Here is a 16,914-nt window from a genome sequence, read left to right on the forward strand (position 1 = left end):
TCCCCTGGGGGGGGGGGGTCCACGTGTTCAGTGGTGAACCCAGAAGTGGAACAGAAGTATTTCCATTCCACTTCCGGGTCTGCCAGGAGCATGCAGGGCCCCCGCTGCACCACCCTGGCTTGGTGATTGGCCATGGGGGGACCCCGGGTGCCCCCCTCCAGACCTAGAAGCCAGCAGTTGCTGAGCCAGGGGGCACAGGGGGGCCCACCAGTGCACTCCCCAGTGGACCCAGAAGTGAACTGGAAGTGGTCCACTTCCGGGTCTGCTGCCGAGCACTCTGGGGAACTCCCCCCGCTCCTATGAGATGCACCATCTGCCTCAGCATCGCAGCATTCACAAGCCACCTGCTACCTAGAGGTATGTAGAAAAAACATTTAAAGCTGTGTCTATGTCCAAATAGCTGAATTTTTCCAAATCAATTTGCACGGTTCCGATTCGATTCGGATTCAGAGATTCAGCCACTGAATCAGGGACCAAAGCTTTGCACAGCCCTAGTAGAGATACCATCAGTCTGTTTACTGTTAACCCAGAATATAATGGACATAGCTCTTCTTCTCAAATAACCATATATAGGACAAAGTTGAAATAGTTGGAAACACAGAGGAAAGTACACATTCAACTTGCGTAAGAATATTTTTGGAACATTTACTGTAATCCAGTTTAAACTCATATTCAATCCTTTGTGTAATGAAAGAGAATGGCAAAGTTATGACTGGTGCTGCTAAAGTTATTTTACAATGGAAAACCTGACAAATACACCAACCCTGACATTTTGAATCATTACAATGTAAACCACATGTGATTGCTGCCAACTTTGCCTTTTTCCTGTGTCTCAAAACCACCCACCTTCCTTTCAATTAAACTTTTTTTAGATTAAAGAAGCACCTGGATTGGAATTTCTAATGTTGTGTTGCTTGCCTAACTATATTAGCAGAACATTTTCCATTTCTTTGCTTCCTGCAATTTACCTAGTATAGTAAAATTGGTTTGGGGCTGTTTCTCACAAAAGCAGATGATAGATCTTGGATAATAATATTGTTTTTAGACCTAAAAAAATAATTTTAGAGATAAATTGAAAATGTAATACTGGATGCCAGAAAAGTTCAGCTTGGGGGCCCCACTGATGGTCACTGGGCTTTGTAAACTAAAACCTGTATTATTCCTCTTACTCCCACTCTGACAAATTGTCTCATGCTTAACTCTAATTTTTATGTGGGTGCAGTTGACTTTATGGACTTTCCCAGAGGCTGCTTTAAAATTTGTTTTACAGACAGCAGTGAGTTCTTTTGGGCTAGCCAGAGCAAAATTGCCAGTTGTGTTCCTTCAGCAATATGACGGGGTGATATTTTTGTTGCAACACTGGGATACTGTCCCCTAGGTTGGTAATGCAGATTACTGGAAAGTCATCTTATGTCTGCCAAACTCAACTCATAACGGTGGGGTTGGGTTCAGATGACCCAATGCAGGCTCAAGAAGACTTAGTATTTTTCCTTTGACCAGCCCCAGTTGCTCTTTATATCTGCTCATGTGTGTATCATGCTTTAAACCAATAACAAAATGCTCCAAATCTTGGATCTAGTAGTCAGGCTAATATGTTTTGTTCTCACAAATAAGGACTGTAGCTTATAGTCAGGCACTTACCCTATGAAGACACATACTGCCCCACCTTCTTATTGGAAGCCCTTTAAAATCTTCCTGGGTGTACCTATTTTCTCAGATTATTAGTTAATTATGGGATTATTTCAGAAAGACAGAGACTTCTTTTTCTAGTTTTTCTTGGCTCTCCCACTTTCTAATTTGTTTTCCATTCTGCAAAGGAATGCCCAGTGTCTCTGAAGTTTAGTGTTGTCTGTAGGAAGGGTTTTTTTTTCTTCCCAAACTTTCAACACTCTGAGCACAGAGATTTATTGTTTTTCCTTTCAACCTCATACTTGTGAGAATGAAGGTTTGAAAAACCTAATTAGGTGGTTTTTAATTTTTTTAAAAATTTATTCTGGGGTTTTTTCAGATCAGAACTAGGATGGGTTTATATCTGGACTCTGTGCATTGCAGGTTGACAAAGTTTGGAGAGCAGACTTCTTAGGCTTTTCCCCATCTTTTATTGACAATAACCCATTCCTCCAAACCAAAAAAAAATCTCACAATTCAAATACTATAAGTAATTGTTCATGAACCACTTTGGAAGCTCCACCTACAATCCTACAGTCACAACCTTTCTAGCTGGAATGGAGAGAGGGATCTAAGCAAAAGTGATGGCTTTGAAGCCTGGCTCTAAAAAGACTGGAATGAATTAAAAAACTAAGTGAAGTCTGAACGTATGAAAGTTACAAATTGACATTATGCTGATAGAAGTTTGAACAACCCCCTCTTCCCTCAGATTTGAACACTTAAATTCAGGTTGCTGAAGGGACAAAATCCTAAACGTTATGGTCTGAGCTTATTTTCAAGAATTATGTAGCCGTGGATGTTCTGGGAAAAAAGTCATTGAAGTTAGTTCACATTGACAGTTACACTCTTCTTTCTGCTACCCAGTCTTGTGTTTTATTTATTACAGTCTGACGGCCACCCTAGCAAGTGTTGGAGCTGCCAGTATACCCAGTGCAGGCCTGGTCACCATGCTGCTGATCCTCACTGCAGTAGGCCTACCCACTCAGGATATAAGTCTACTTGTTGCTGTTGACTGGCTCTTGTAAGTACTGCCAACTCTATCCAATAAAGCCACTTAAAGTCCAAGGAACAAACAGGTTTTTTCCTCTGCTGCTTTTCAATCGTGAATCTTAGTAAACTCTAAAAATATGTATACTTTACAGATAGAGCAAAGGGGGTGCAGACCTGTTAAGCAGCTTGATACTGGCCAGTTGATGAGTCAGTCTTAGAGCAGGGAGGAAAACCCAGAGCCAGGTCTCCAGCTAGTATAAGTTGTTATTGGTACATTGAAACCAATTTACACGAACTGAGGATCTGCTCTTAAGGGTCATGACTCCTATCCTCCTACCTAAGCTACCAGATACTTTTCTTCTCTAAAGACTCTTCTTAATGCTACTTTCACATCACAGGCTTCTCTCAACAGCAATTAGTTCATCTCTTGACTCACATTTCCCTGATTTTAAAGTTTCTTTTGTCTAAAACAAAGTATAGATACAGAGCCTGTAGATTACATTGCAATGCTATCTGCCTATAACATTGGAGATTTGTATGAATGTGGCATTGGGCATTTGTATAAATAGCATTATACCCAGATATCCTACCTCATTCTTCAAGCTACAAGACAATTGACAATTGCCTGAAGTTCAGAAGAAACTTGCCTTCTCCTGCAGTCAAAATTTTATATTCCTGTTTGAGAATCTTAAACCTTTCTCTGAAATATATAGTACTTATGAAGACAGGACATCAGATAAGATGCACCACTAATCGAATCCAGTGTAGCAACTTCTGTCTTTCTAATGGAATCAGGTTGATGCATCTTTTTATTCTTATTCTTAAATCCTTCCAATAGAGGCCTTATAGATGACTGTAGTATGTCTGAGATGACCGTGATACCCCCTCATGGCCAAGCATTGCCTGTCCCACTTTGGCTCTATGGGTACCTGCTCTTTTTCTCTGTCATGCCATGCCTTGATGTAATTGGTTAATTTGTAAGAATGGAGGCTGCCTGATAAATGAAGGCTCATTTGGGCAACTATCTGGCAGGTCCCTCCTAGACCCCACTAGTCTCAATTTCACCTTTCAAGCACTAAGTGATCTGGCCTGTCTGTGCCTCCTGGGCACTAATCAGCTTAAGGGCTAATTTTGTGGCCTCTGATATCCTTTGTAACCATGTCTGGGTCTCACAGGTGTTAAAAGTTAATCATTCTAGGGGAACCTTACCCCCCTACAACAGGGGTCAGCAACGTTTTTGGGCAGAGTGCCAAAAACACCCACAACTTCAACTTGTAAGATGGTGTGCCAGGGCAGATGGCAGGGGAGCCACAAGGGTCCCAATCTTTGTTGTGGCTGGGTAACCCTGTCTCCTTCCTCACCATCCACCCAGAGGCACGTGTGCCAAGCAAAATGCCTTTGAGTGCCACATATGGGCACCCGTACCAGGGGTTGCCTACCCCCACCTTACAAGTTCAATTCTTAAAACCATTGTTGGGACTTCTGCTTTCCCAAACTTCTTCCCCCCTCTCACTGGGCTTCCTCCAGCCTAGGCCCACCATGCTTTACCTGGCCTCTGGGCTCCAGCCCTTTTGGCTGTCAGTATCTCTGGGCCCCTGGCCCTTGCATCTCTCACTCTCGGCCCCTGGCCCTTTTTTAGGCACTGGGCCCTAGCCCCATCTCTGCTCCAACTGGGCTGCTGGGCCCCTGGTCCTTGTCTCAGCCCCTCTGGGCTACTTCGCAGTTTGTGACTTCCTCCCTGCAGGTTCAAGCCTTGCATGATGCTCTAGGACCTCCAAACCTTCCCTACATTCACAAACCCAGTCCTCCAGTCAAAACTCAAACAAAAACCATAAGCCCCCTAGCAACAACTAAACTCTTAGCTCACTGGTTGCATGTCAATCCCTGCTTAGTCTTTGCCCCCTGCCAGCCCTCATCCCTTTTGTAACAGCACTGGCATAGCAGGATCTGTCAGTCACCCAGAAACTGGCCTCTCTCTCTCTCTCTCTCTCTCTCTTTATCTCGCTCAGCAGAGCTCTTTCCCTGGTGGCCTTCAGGACCAGACTGACTGCTTGAGCTCAGGCTTGGGCTCAGGCTCGGCCTCATATTCCTGAGCCCTGCCGCTTTCTTGCCCTGTGACTTCCCTGGGCTGCCTACAGGTGTGTCCCCTTTCCCCTGATAGGTAGCTTATTTCTTAGGCAGCAGCATTTTCTCACTGCCTGACTCTTCACAGCTCAATTTGTTTTGGTTGTTGTTTTGCTATCTGGGCTCTGGCTATCACTCTGCTAGCAGTTGGTTTCTTCATTTAGCTGCTAGACCTTCCTGGGCCAGCTGACCCAACTGCAATTCCCCCTTAAGTAACAGGACTCCCTGTTACACAGATATCTGAAGAAGGCACACAAAACAGCTTAAATAAGAAAGCACACTGGAAAACGGGGAAGGATTCTCCTCTCCAGCTTGCCTAAAACGATCCCTAAAACAGAACTCAGTTTCACACACCTGCCTTCCAGTCTCAGATATTTGAGGTGCAAATTCTTTAAGTGATATTGCATGTCCTCAGCCATATAACATCTGCCTTATCCTGGGACTTCTCTCCTTCACATTTAGATTCTGAAGACTTCTTACTCATACTAAAATATAGCAAATAATAATAATACAGCCAGAGTCACAAACTTGGGTTCCTCGTAATTTGACAGCATCAGCTATTTCTGAGATTTTCCCATAGAATTGTAAGTTCAGCCTGATGAAAGAGTTAAAGGCAGCCTTGGGATCCTCAATTTTTGCTAGTATAGAAAGGCTAGTAGAGACCAGTGCATCTCCTGGCTTACTGCCTAAACTGTCAGGGTATAGATGGTTGTTTCAGAAAGGGGAGGTATAAAGCTGAGAGCTGGTACCGTTCTACCAGATTTCTACCACTTATGGATTTCACCATGCCAGGAGAATCCCCAACTGTCCATTTAAAGCAGCTTTAAATCACTACTGTGTTGTTATAATGGTGCAAAGCTGGATGAGCAGAGCTGAGAATCTGACCTTCAAACTTCAGTGAAAGAACATCATATGCTGTTTATCGTAGTCACCAGTTCTTCATGACTTACCAGGGGGCATTCAAGGTCTCAATCAACCCTGAAAAATGGCTCATGCACCCTGTTACTGTAGTATATCTACTAGACCTGATAGAAAAGATCACCTTATGACACAACCAGCATAAAACCCCTTTTGTGATACCCTGTACACCAGTGCTTAAGGGTTCTGAAGAGCAGCTCATAGCTTCAGTATCAACTTCAGGAAAAAAGAGAGACAGGAATTAACAGCTCGGATAAGAAAATGTAGAAGGTGGTTTTAAAAAGTGAAATTGCAAAAAGTCATGACTCAGAATGGTGAACCAGGGTGGGGCTCAGCAGTCAAAAGGCAGCTGGCAAGGGAAAACGTGATATTCTCTGGTTTTAAATATATTTATGAAGTCATGCCTCAAAACAAGAAAGCAGCTTAGGAATCTGCAGCTGGGAGGGGGAGAGCGAAAGGAGGTATATGTTCAGATTTTAATTATATGTTTTTCTTGGCTGTCACAAGAAGGCCAAATAGGTAAGTTTCTGCAGCTGGTAGGAAGGCTGTGCAAATGAAGTGTGTGGTTTATTTGTTTTTTTAGGGAAATGTCATTTAAAAATATTCACCTGGCCAGCCTATGCTAGCAAACCTCAGAGCCGCAACTCGCCAGCAGTTTTGATCCCCTGCCAGAAACAGTAGTGCAGTCTGGCCACAGACATTTTTACCCTTGGTTCATCTCCCCTTGCTTAGTCTCGCATCAGGGAATACTGAAATAGAAATGTCTGTACTATGGAGCTCTGATAATGGTGAATTCCTGCTATAGAACCTGATACAATACACAGGCCAGAAGCAGAGAGGGAGCCTTTGAAAGAAACATTAAAGGGGTGTTTCCAAATAAATGCCAAGCTGGCACTTGCTCATGTATTTGGAGAGCTGTGGGTCTCTCTGTCCTGACAGTTGACATGAAAATCCAGTGACAAAAATAAGGACCTAGCATCAAGGAGTTAAGCATATAAATAACAAAAATGGAGTCAAAGTCTGTATATTGTGCCATGCTGATAAAACTACTGAAACACTCAGCGCCTGATTATGACACTTTTTTTGGAATTTTATTGGATAGAAAAAATACTGTAGAAATCTTTAAAGAAAAGCTATCGTAATAGTATTTCAAAGGAAGATCATGAAAATCTTGCAAAACTAACTTATCGAAGAACTTTTCATTTCACTGAATGAATTTATCACAAAATTAGCTGACTTCACAAGACTGCTATCATGCAAGGCTGAAATCTTACAGAAACTGTTTTGAAAGATTTCAGTTTGATTGAAATCGAACCTGAATTTTGGATGGGTATCAACCCTGACTGTTCCAGGTCAAACTGAGGTTGATAGGTTTCTGGAACCAGATCTGATTATTATCTTCTGAGTCCCTTTCTAAAATATAGAGATTAGATACAGAGAGACACTCACAGATCAGGCTCTCTCACCAGACAAGTTTCCCAACCTTTCACAGCTCTCACAGTCTGTCAAATTAAAAATTAAACAAAAAAGATGGCAGTGACATTGAATAGGAAGGCAATTATTTGCCAATAATTGGTATGTATCCAGCATCCTTAGCTTTAGCCAAAAGCTGGCTACTTTCTAAATGGGTGACTGACAATATTATAGCTGGGGTTCACATACTAAGGTAGTTTGCACTGAGAAAAAGAGAATTTGAGAAAACAGGTTTAGATAAGCTACCACCAACATTCAGAAACAGCTAGAGAAGTTTGCATGAACATTAACTCCTCTCACCGCCTTGGGTAGGATGGGTCTAAATTCAAAACACTTACACCTGCTTTCTTTGTGGAAGTTATTGCTTAGATCTAAAAAGTTAATCAAAGTAGAGTAATATGTAAAACTGGAAGTGGCTTCTTCCTTAAGTGGAAACAGGGATGAGGTAGGTTAAACTTTGTAGCACTTGTCTATACTGACTTCAAAACAAGCAAAGGGCTGCTGATACATCTTCCTATTCAGCATACATCAAAGCAGAGAAATGAGGCAATGTAATCTGCTTAAAGATTGCACATAACCTAGCAGTATTCTCTGGCGTGTTTCTTGATGCATAGTCATAGCTGCTCTAAACCAACTACACTGCCTTATTTCTGCATTTTGACATATGCTGTGCGACAATAAATGGGTGGGGTGCATTTCTTAGCAGCAGTCCCGCGCGTGAAATAGCAGCTGTCGTACAGTGGTAAAAATTGGCTTTACTCTTTAAATCAGTGGGTTCCTAAGAATTCACTTAAACTGCTTCCTAGGATCTAGACTACATAGTAATGTTGGTTTTTAAGTTGCTTGGAAAGAGATTATGGGGTTTTTCCTCATTCTGGTACATTGTAGGCCCATTGATGTATTTTCATTGCTGCCAATGAAGTTGATTTGTCATTAGACTACAGGATCAGACCCTCTGAGTCCACACTATCATAAAATCAATGGCAATTAGCTACAACAACAGTAAGTTAAATATGAGAAGTCCCTTCTTCTTGGAGGAATAATTTTGCCAAATCACAGCTGATCAAGTAATTGTGTGTGCTAATTCTTCTAGTCTTGAGCTTGCAAGATACGTTGAGTGAGCAGAAACTAGATTAAAAGGACCCCTCAAGCACTTGCTGTATCAAAGAAGAAACCAGAAGCTTTCATCAGAAGAGCTTTTAATTCTCTTCTCAGTCTTCCTCTAAGAATTAAGGTTTCAGACATCTTTGACAAATAATTTACTAGACCATCCTTTTCTGTTATTTTCACTGGTGCCACTCTACTGATGTCAGTTAGGTTGTTCCAGTGTTATTGACAAAGACTTTATTCTGGGGGGTTTTAACCAAAGAATGTTCTTTCCATCCTTGCTGCTTCCCTAGGTATATATGGCCCAGTAGAAGTCAGGGAGTTTTGCCACTGACTTAAAGAGCCATGATCTCACCCTCTATTTCAATTAAATTAATCTTACTAAGTCTGTGCTGAATACTTCTGAAATACTGTGCAATTTGCATAGCATCTTTATACTTGGCTATGAACATATACAGAAGGATCGAGGTATCTCCTGCCCTGATCCTCGCACATATAAAACACACTGAATCTGTATTTGTGCATTCTAGTCTCCACCTGCTTTTTGGCAAGCATAGACTGTCTCATCTCAGAGTGGCATCAGTGAATCCTTTCAAGATTTAAGTCTATTCATTCAAAGAAAATTCAGGCATTCTGTAAAGAACATTGTATGGCAGAAGTCAGTATTTTTTACAGGCCTCAGTAAAATAAATAGACCTCTGCCAATAGTATTTTCTTATTCTTCTACTTTTTGTGTTTAAAGCAGACTACACATGCATGAGATAACTGTGTGAAATATTTCACTCTAGTAAAGCAAAAATGGGGGGATTTTTTTTCCTTTCTACAATAGTGTGAGCATTGACCCCCCCCCCCAATTTTTTTTTGCACCTTCATGATTTTTATTCAAGAATATGTTGACTTGGCTATGAAGTGTTAGATGCATTGGCAAAATAATGAAAACTATCTTTGAAAATCAATTGAAATTTCACAGTTGGGGAGAAGAATTTTCAAATGGTTTATGGTGAGACTTTGGCCAAAAGTTAAAAAAAAAAGATTCACTCAGCCTTAAATAAGCATATGTAATGATTACCAGTCATCATTGATGGGGAAATCATTTACCTTTTGCCTCAGTGCCGTATAAGAAGCACCAATATAAAGCAAACATAATACCAGAAAAAGTAAGAATAAAGGGAATACTTTAAAATAACCACTTTTGTGTAGAGTTTTACATGCCTGTTTTTCTACCATTTAGTAAAATTCATATTGTTCAATCTTCTTGTACCCTGCAAGCAGATTTTTTTGGAAATACACTTCCAAAAGTTGTTCAGATTTTCTGCATTTACATTTCTGATTGGTCCAGAAGACTTATTTAACACATCAGGAATTAAGACACTGCAAGAACCTTTTCTTCTCTTTCTTCCTTTGACTGCTGCTGTCTGGCCCATATCTGAGGAGGCCTACAGATATTTAATATTGTTATTTTATATTTTTGTCCTTCAACAGGTGTTAAAGCACTCTTCAAGCTATATTATCAACAACCTATATGATTCTTTAGCTCCTGACCCCCAATCATCATTTTAATAAAATGTAACTTTCTAAACAGTTCCACAGTAGTGGAACTTACACTAGCATATAGTGGGTATAAAATGGTACCATAGGAGATTGGTACCAGTCTACATCACCATTGCACTGGCACAAATGAATCCATAGCGTGCAAAGCACTTTAATGCCCACTGTTGATGGGTGGCAAGGAACCAGGGATGTGCAACAGATTTTCAGATGATCCTCTTTTACGCTTCTGTTGAAGTCAAGTTCCAGAGTGAGGGGCAATTGAGAATACCTCAGTAAATTCAAAATAATTTTCCCTGCCTGTGCAAAATCAATTTTTTGCCCTGACAGATTCAGATTAATCTAAAGGAACTAAAGTGTGAAGAGCATATTGAGATAAAATCTCCAATCGGAGAAGCAGGTGCATGGGGGAGCTCAGCAAAATTTAGCTCTGAAGTTTGGCTGCATTGCATAATCGCTTTGCCAAGATCAATAAGCATGAGCAGCTGTGCCGTAGAAGTTTGTACATAGTTTCTGATTGAGCAGGTCCCATGGGAAGACAATCTTTTTCAACTTGAATAGAAAGCTAAAATCCTTTTCCTTCCAAGTATCCCTTAAACATTCTGAAAATGATAAATGACAGCCACAGCAACTGGGGTGTGAAGTATTCCTTCAGACCTGACTTTCCTTTTTCCCAGGTAGAGAGCTCCAAACAACACACATGAGCCTTCCCTGCTCCAAAGTGATTTGTCATTGGGTGTGAAACCTATCTTCCTCTTCTTTTATAGAGACCGGATGAGAACTTCAGTAAATGTTGTGGGAGATTCTTTCGGTGCTGGCATTGTCTACCACCTCTCCAAGGCAGAGCTCGATAACATTGATTCCCAGCATAAGGGACATGAAGACATTGAAATGACCAAGACTCAGTCAATTTATGATGACATGAAAAATCACAGGGAAAACAATTCAAACCAACGTGTATATGCAGCTCACAACTCTGTCATAGTAGATGAGTGCAAGGTACCTTTCACATTTATGGATATTGAGACTTGTATATAGCAGTGCATGCTTTGTTTCACTTCATTTTTTAACCTGCATGTCTTTTAAAAAAATATTACACCAATAACAATGTGACGACAGTCTCTATGAACCCCAGACATGTTAAGTGAGCAGACAAAAACAGCTTTCTGCACTGTTCTTAAACATGTCACTTGAGGTGGAAAATTATATATAATGTTTACATATGAAAAGCTAAGGCACTATGCAATATATTATGGAATATGCCAAGACACAGAATATGGCATCACCTTTTCTTTGGCAACAGAGAACCAATGGCCACTCAAAGGATGGCTGGCCGCAAACTAAACACAGGTGTTATTATTTGTTGACTATCTTCCATGATACGCTGTAAAGAGACTCAGTCATTGAATTCACCCTGTCATCTGATGGCTCCAGCACTCATACAGCATGTGTATGCTTTGCTTTCATCATCTTTCTTGGTTCACTTACAATAAGGACTTTACAATTTCTATCTAATCCTTACTGTAACTAGCATGTATTTGAAACAGACAATCAAAAAAAGGTCTGATTAGAGCAAAGCGAGCTTCCGAAACCCTACCAGCTGAATGAGAAGTCAATGTTGGTGATGTGTGTTTAGATAGATACCAGCAACCAAAGCCAAGGCAGGGCTGATTAAAAATCAAGAGAGGAAGGAAAAGAAAAACAAAAACAAACCATATAATGTTTATGTCCATTTTCCTTCAGCTGATTCTGCTCCTCACACTTGATCCTATGTAAAATGAGTTGCTTGTGGCACATGCTGTCAGTGGATTGTTGTTATGATCAGTAATCATGCCCAGATTGGTGCGTCAACCACAGCTAGGTATTTGCACGGAAACAGAGATCACAGAACATCTGGCACCTCTAAGTTTCTACTGTGCCCCACATAATCGAATGATCTAGTTATCTTAGGCACTGGAAAAGGCAAAAAAACTTCTGATGTTACTTCCCACAGTCATCAGTAGGTCCAGGATGGTTTTCCGCAGTTTTGGGGGGTTTTTAACTGCTTTGTCCTGGCCTGCTTCAAGTGACTCAGGCAGGAACATTTTCCATGGAAATATTTTAGTTAAACAAACAAACAAAAACAACCAACCAACCAACACCCTTTCATTTTTTTCCAGGTTCTTTTCATGGGAATTTTTCTTTTTCTTTTGGATGCAGTTAAAATAAGTATAAAATTCCCTTTAGTTTTTGCCTTGTTTTTGGATGTGTTCTCCCCTCTGTCTTTCCTTCTTATTTTCTACTGGAAAGGCAAGTAAAAAGGAAAATGAAGTGGTGTGTTGGCAAAGAAAACAAGTATTTTTTAAATAAAGGAAAAATTGTATTTCATTTTCTTTAGTTTAAAAGAAAACAGAAGAAAAAATATTCCAGACAATGTTTGTTTCCTTTAAAAAGAAATGTTTCATCAAAAAGTAAACAAAATATTTTGGATGAGTACTAGACTTCACCTGGAAATCTATTTTACAGTCCAATAAAACTGCCGCAATTCCTAAATGGATAAAAGGAAACAGTAATTATTATAACACTCATTTCTTTGGCTTGACACCTTTTGGATTTATTGCTTCTAGATTTCGTGATGTGAGATACACTGCTGTGGCCAACAGATTTGCTCCATCTCTGTACATTGGATTTAAAGTAGTGTTGAGAACACACAACATGCCACTGACTTCAATGTAAAAGTTCTTATCATTGTTCAGGACCAGTCCCTCTTCTATTAAAAAGATACAAATGACCTAAGGAAATATTGGCTATTCACAAAGCATAAAACTGTTGCAAATACCAGTGACAGCTTGAAGGTTAATTCTTTAGTTGAAAGCAATATTTTAAGAGTCACCACTACAATCCTGTTTTTAAGATGGAATTCTTTGTTGAACAATTAATCACACAGAGAAACAGGAGGCAGCTGCGCAGATGGTAGAAATAACTCTGTTTACAACAACTCTCAGAATCTGGGGCATCAAGACAACCCCAGGTTGTGATTTCCTGATGCTGGTGTTTGCAAGCACAAATCTTGTACACCAGTCATTTCCCCCATCATATTGGGTATACAGAGTACCATCTTTTCCCAGTTTCTCAAAGATTTATACACAAGCAAAATGCAATGGTAAATTAGTTCATGCACTTTCCTTTCTCCTTCAGTCTCTCTCATGTAGACCTCTTTGGGGGTCTTTAAGAGGAGGCTTGATGCCTACCTGGCTGGAATCATCTGAGCCCAGTTTTTCTCCTGCCCAGGCGGGGGGTAGGACTTGAAGGATCTACAAGGTCCCTTCCGACCCTACTTCTATGATTCTATGATGTAGTTCCCACCACTGGACCCACAGGCTTCCCCCATAAATTTGGGATGATAGGACATAATTCTACTTACAGGTAATAGACATGAACGTGGATTTAGGCACCAAAGTGCATTCTGATTCCACCTTGCTCAAGTTGCTAAAGAAATGTTAATACAAAAGGTGGGCATATCTTTTTTGGGGACTCCGTCTTAAGGGTAAGATGTTGGTGCATTATGGAAGTAGATGCAGTAATGGATTTTCAGGTACTTGTACTGGTAACAGTAGTATCACACTTAGGTGCCTAAGTCTACTTAGACATTCAATAGGTGGAATAAAATTCGGCTCATGATGCTACAATGTCAGTCTGAGAATGCTCTCCTGTTAAAAGTTGGCATAACTAGCAATATTTGGCACCTATTCTTGTTTTACGCTTGCTCTGCCCTGCAACCCTATTAGTACATTCAGGCTTTTGAGAGGAACCATGGCTTACCATGGAACATAAGGCTGGTTTTGGGCAAGTTACCTGTGTCACTCAACTCCCCATCTGCCAAATGGAAATAATACTTACCTACCTCACAGGGATGTTGTGAGGATTAGCTGATGTTTGTAAAGCACTTTCAACACATACAGTGCTCCACATACTGACACAGTGTAAGCTTTTTAGGATCGAAAATAGTTAGGTCTCAAGCTTGAAGAGATATTTCTAAATCTTGCAAAATTCACTGGAGGGGAGAAAAGTTCGCTGAAACTCTAGTTAGAAGTTTAAATAGCTAATAATATTAACCTGTCATCTCTGTTTACCTCTTGTAATATACTCAAGACAGCTCCTGTAGTATATAGATTTGCACAGGCAATGTATATTTATATTAAGTAGACAACCTTTATATTGGGGTAAAGTGGCTGTTATTGCATGATATTTTTGTATTTTTTTATGAACACATTTCACATTATGTGGTTTTCAGTTCCAGTTGTGGTGTTGGTAATTGCATGCGTTTTTCTCACCATTACCTAAGAGAAAACTGACTATTTCAAACATTGGTGCATTTTGTTATGTATCCATGTCCCACTGCTTCCATACATCCAGTTTACCCATCACATGGAAATTCAGTCCTGTCTGTAAGTTTTTCTATGAAGCTGAAGACAGAAAATCAGAAGGTAAGCTAGGGAAGAGTGGGCTGTCCATTTAGAGTTGAATGAAAGTTCCCTAACTATGGAAAGGTCCAGTTCATAATTACTTAGCCAAATAAACAGTTATTCTGGCTCCTTCCACCAGAAATGTCTCCTCTTAATCATTTCCCGTGACTATTGGGATATAATGCACCAGCCAGTATTTCCTGTGAACTGAAAGAGTAACAGTTATAGCTTTTGCCAACCTATATCATTGATATTGTAGCGTGAACTTTGTTATAATTGTGTTTTGTTGTTCTGTTTGTAAAGTAAGAATTGCTTGGCCTAAGCATAGCTACGTAGCTAAACCTTTCGCATGCATGATCATAAATAATAGCCAGATGAATACTGCTTTAAACTAGTTCTTTGAGAAGCAGTGGTTCTGCCACTTTTTAAAGGATTCTGTAGCATGTGCGTGCATGTGTGTCTGTGTATTAGTCTGTTCTTTTCACATTCCGCCATGCCCTGAAGCAGATATCCTGCCTTGTTTTTGAATGCTAATGAATCTTATTTACTCCATGTTAAAGAAACATAAATGTTCTTTTCTTGCAAGTTGGGAGAAATATGAAGAGGACAGAATAGGAAGATTAATCTGAAATATTTATGAAAATTAAACAGCCAAGAGAAAAAAATCCAGAAAGCCTGGACTATTTTTTTTACTAATGTTTTAGTCAGTGTTAAATGTCTACTATATATAAGTATATATACTTCCTCCCAAGTTTGGAAATCATCTTGAATTTGGAATTTTTTACGCATAGAGTATGCAATTCCTGTAAATACCATGATTCTCCTGTTAACTTGTAACTTTTCTCATTGAAGTGCCTTGGGTCTTTAAGTTAGATGTCAATGATAATTACTTGCAGGTAACACTGGCAACCAATGGCAAATCCGCAGACTTCAGTGTTGTTGAGGAAGAGCCTTGGAAACGTGAAAACTAAGGGAAGAGAATTCCAGCTCCATCTTTAATAAACCCCTGAAGCTGTCTTATGGTAAACGATTAAAGAAGATTGCTCTCTTTTTATTTAACATCTAAGGTTTCTGCTTATTTAGTTTGTTAGCTGAAACTTAGCAAAGAGCTCATAAAGTCATTGTTTAGCTGAAGTGTTTTTTGCCAAATAACAACTCATAACCATCTATCTCCCCTGTGTCACTGTTTGAATGGATGCAGCTGGGGAATACTTTATATGTAAAGAGGTACATTCTCACCCGCCTTCCCCTTGCACTCAAGACACAGAGAATGTAGATGCTGCAAAATGAAAAGATCAACACGCCAGTATGGCTCTCTCCAGGGACTCAGGGTAACAAACATATAGTATCATATAAACCTTAAAGTGTTGTTAGTGTCTCTGTGACATACAAATGAATCAGTACTGCGGCATACATTTGATGTATTTAACATTATGTAGCTACAATGTTAACTGTCTACAAAGTGTTTTCTATCTGTTTAAATGATAATTAGGCCTTCTCTTGGGTAATGCTGAATTGTTATATTCCTGTTACACTTTAAGTGTATAAGTGTTTCATTTCAATTTGGGGGCTAAATTCATTCCAAGTGTAATTCCATTAAAATCAATACTGTCTATACATCCAAGATAGCATACATCCATCAGCAATGATATATTGTAACTATTAATGTCATTCAGAATTTGCTGATATTCAAATACAGTTTGTTGCACTGCAGGGCTCACCTGTACCATCCTCCACCCCCATTATCACACTCAGTGCTATCTTCCTCCACACACAGTCCCATGCACTGCCATGCAATTACTCATATAGTAAGATACTACTCAGAATAGATAAAGGGGTTACAGTTGGGCCCACAATAAATTTGAGGTGAAGCCAAATCCTGACCAGTTTACTCAGCTACAATTCTGATTGAATATGGCTTGCTGAATTTGATTATTACTGTACAATCAACACACAATGTTCAACTGAAATTAGTTTACAAGGTGTTCATTTATACCTTATGACACTAAGACCTGCAGGCACTCAGGCTCCTGACTCACTTAGATCCTTTTGAAAATGTTACCCATGTGTTCTTTATATGGACCTCCTATAAACTATATAAGTATCAGCCCCTACCACCTTTCTTCAGAAGGTTGGGTCACTCCCACTGAATATGACCCAACCCCACAAGTAGTCCCCAGGTGACTATTCTGGGAAGAAGGTTTTATTCAACATAAGGAAGAATACTAGGATCTGGCCCCAGATCACTACTGAACATATTTTTGTTGGGGATGAATAATTGTGTGTAACATGTTAAAATTTAATGGTGCTTAACACACATCAGTTTACTGATGCATCTATGAAACACTTAACTTAAAGTGATAACTGTCTTCCTTCTCTGAACATTTCATGTAATGAGCCAACATGCTTAATAAAGAAGCCATTAGTCAGTCACATTTCAGATTTGAAATCTATAAGAAAAATGGCTAGGGTTGGGACTGAGTCAAGGAAGAAACCAGGAACTCAGGATTTAGGCCAGTAACTTGAATCCCTATCTCTCTGATGTGAATTAATAGCTTGTGTTAATCTCTTTGTTTTCTGAAAAGTAATGACTGTAAAGAACAAAGCCTGTGAATAAATAAGGAGATATTTTGTCAACAAA

At 39.8% G+C, this 16,914-nt stretch overlaps 1 protein-coding gene across 1 annotated transcript in view; it reads left to right on the forward strand.

The window, feature by feature from the left end:
* The window catches only part of SLC1A2 (solute carrier family 1 member 2), a 161,318-nt gene extending 144,676 nt beyond the window's left edge, over positions 1 to 16,642 (forward strand). The window contains exons 9-11 of the mRNA XM_019519393.1: positions 2,555 to 2,689; positions 10,596 to 10,827; positions 15,170 to 16,642. Of these exons, the coding sequence (XP_019374938.1) occupies positions 2,555 to 2,689; positions 10,596 to 10,827; positions 15,170 to 15,244 (442 nt within the window). The 3' untranslated portion in view covers positions 15,245 to 16,642. The remainder of the gene's footprint in view (positions 1 to 2,554; positions 2,690 to 10,595; positions 10,828 to 15,169) is intronic.
* The last annotated feature ends 272 nt before the right edge of the window (positions 16,643 to 16,914 follow it).

The sequence above is a fragment of the Gavialis gangeticus genome, unplaced genomic scaffold, assembly GCF_001723915.1.
Source record: "Gavialis gangeticus isolate Ggan-Ray unplaced genomic scaffold, GavGan_comp1, whole genome shotgun sequence".
Taxonomy (NCBI): Eukaryota; Metazoa; Chordata; order Crocodylia; family Gavialidae; genus Gavialis; species Gavialis gangeticus.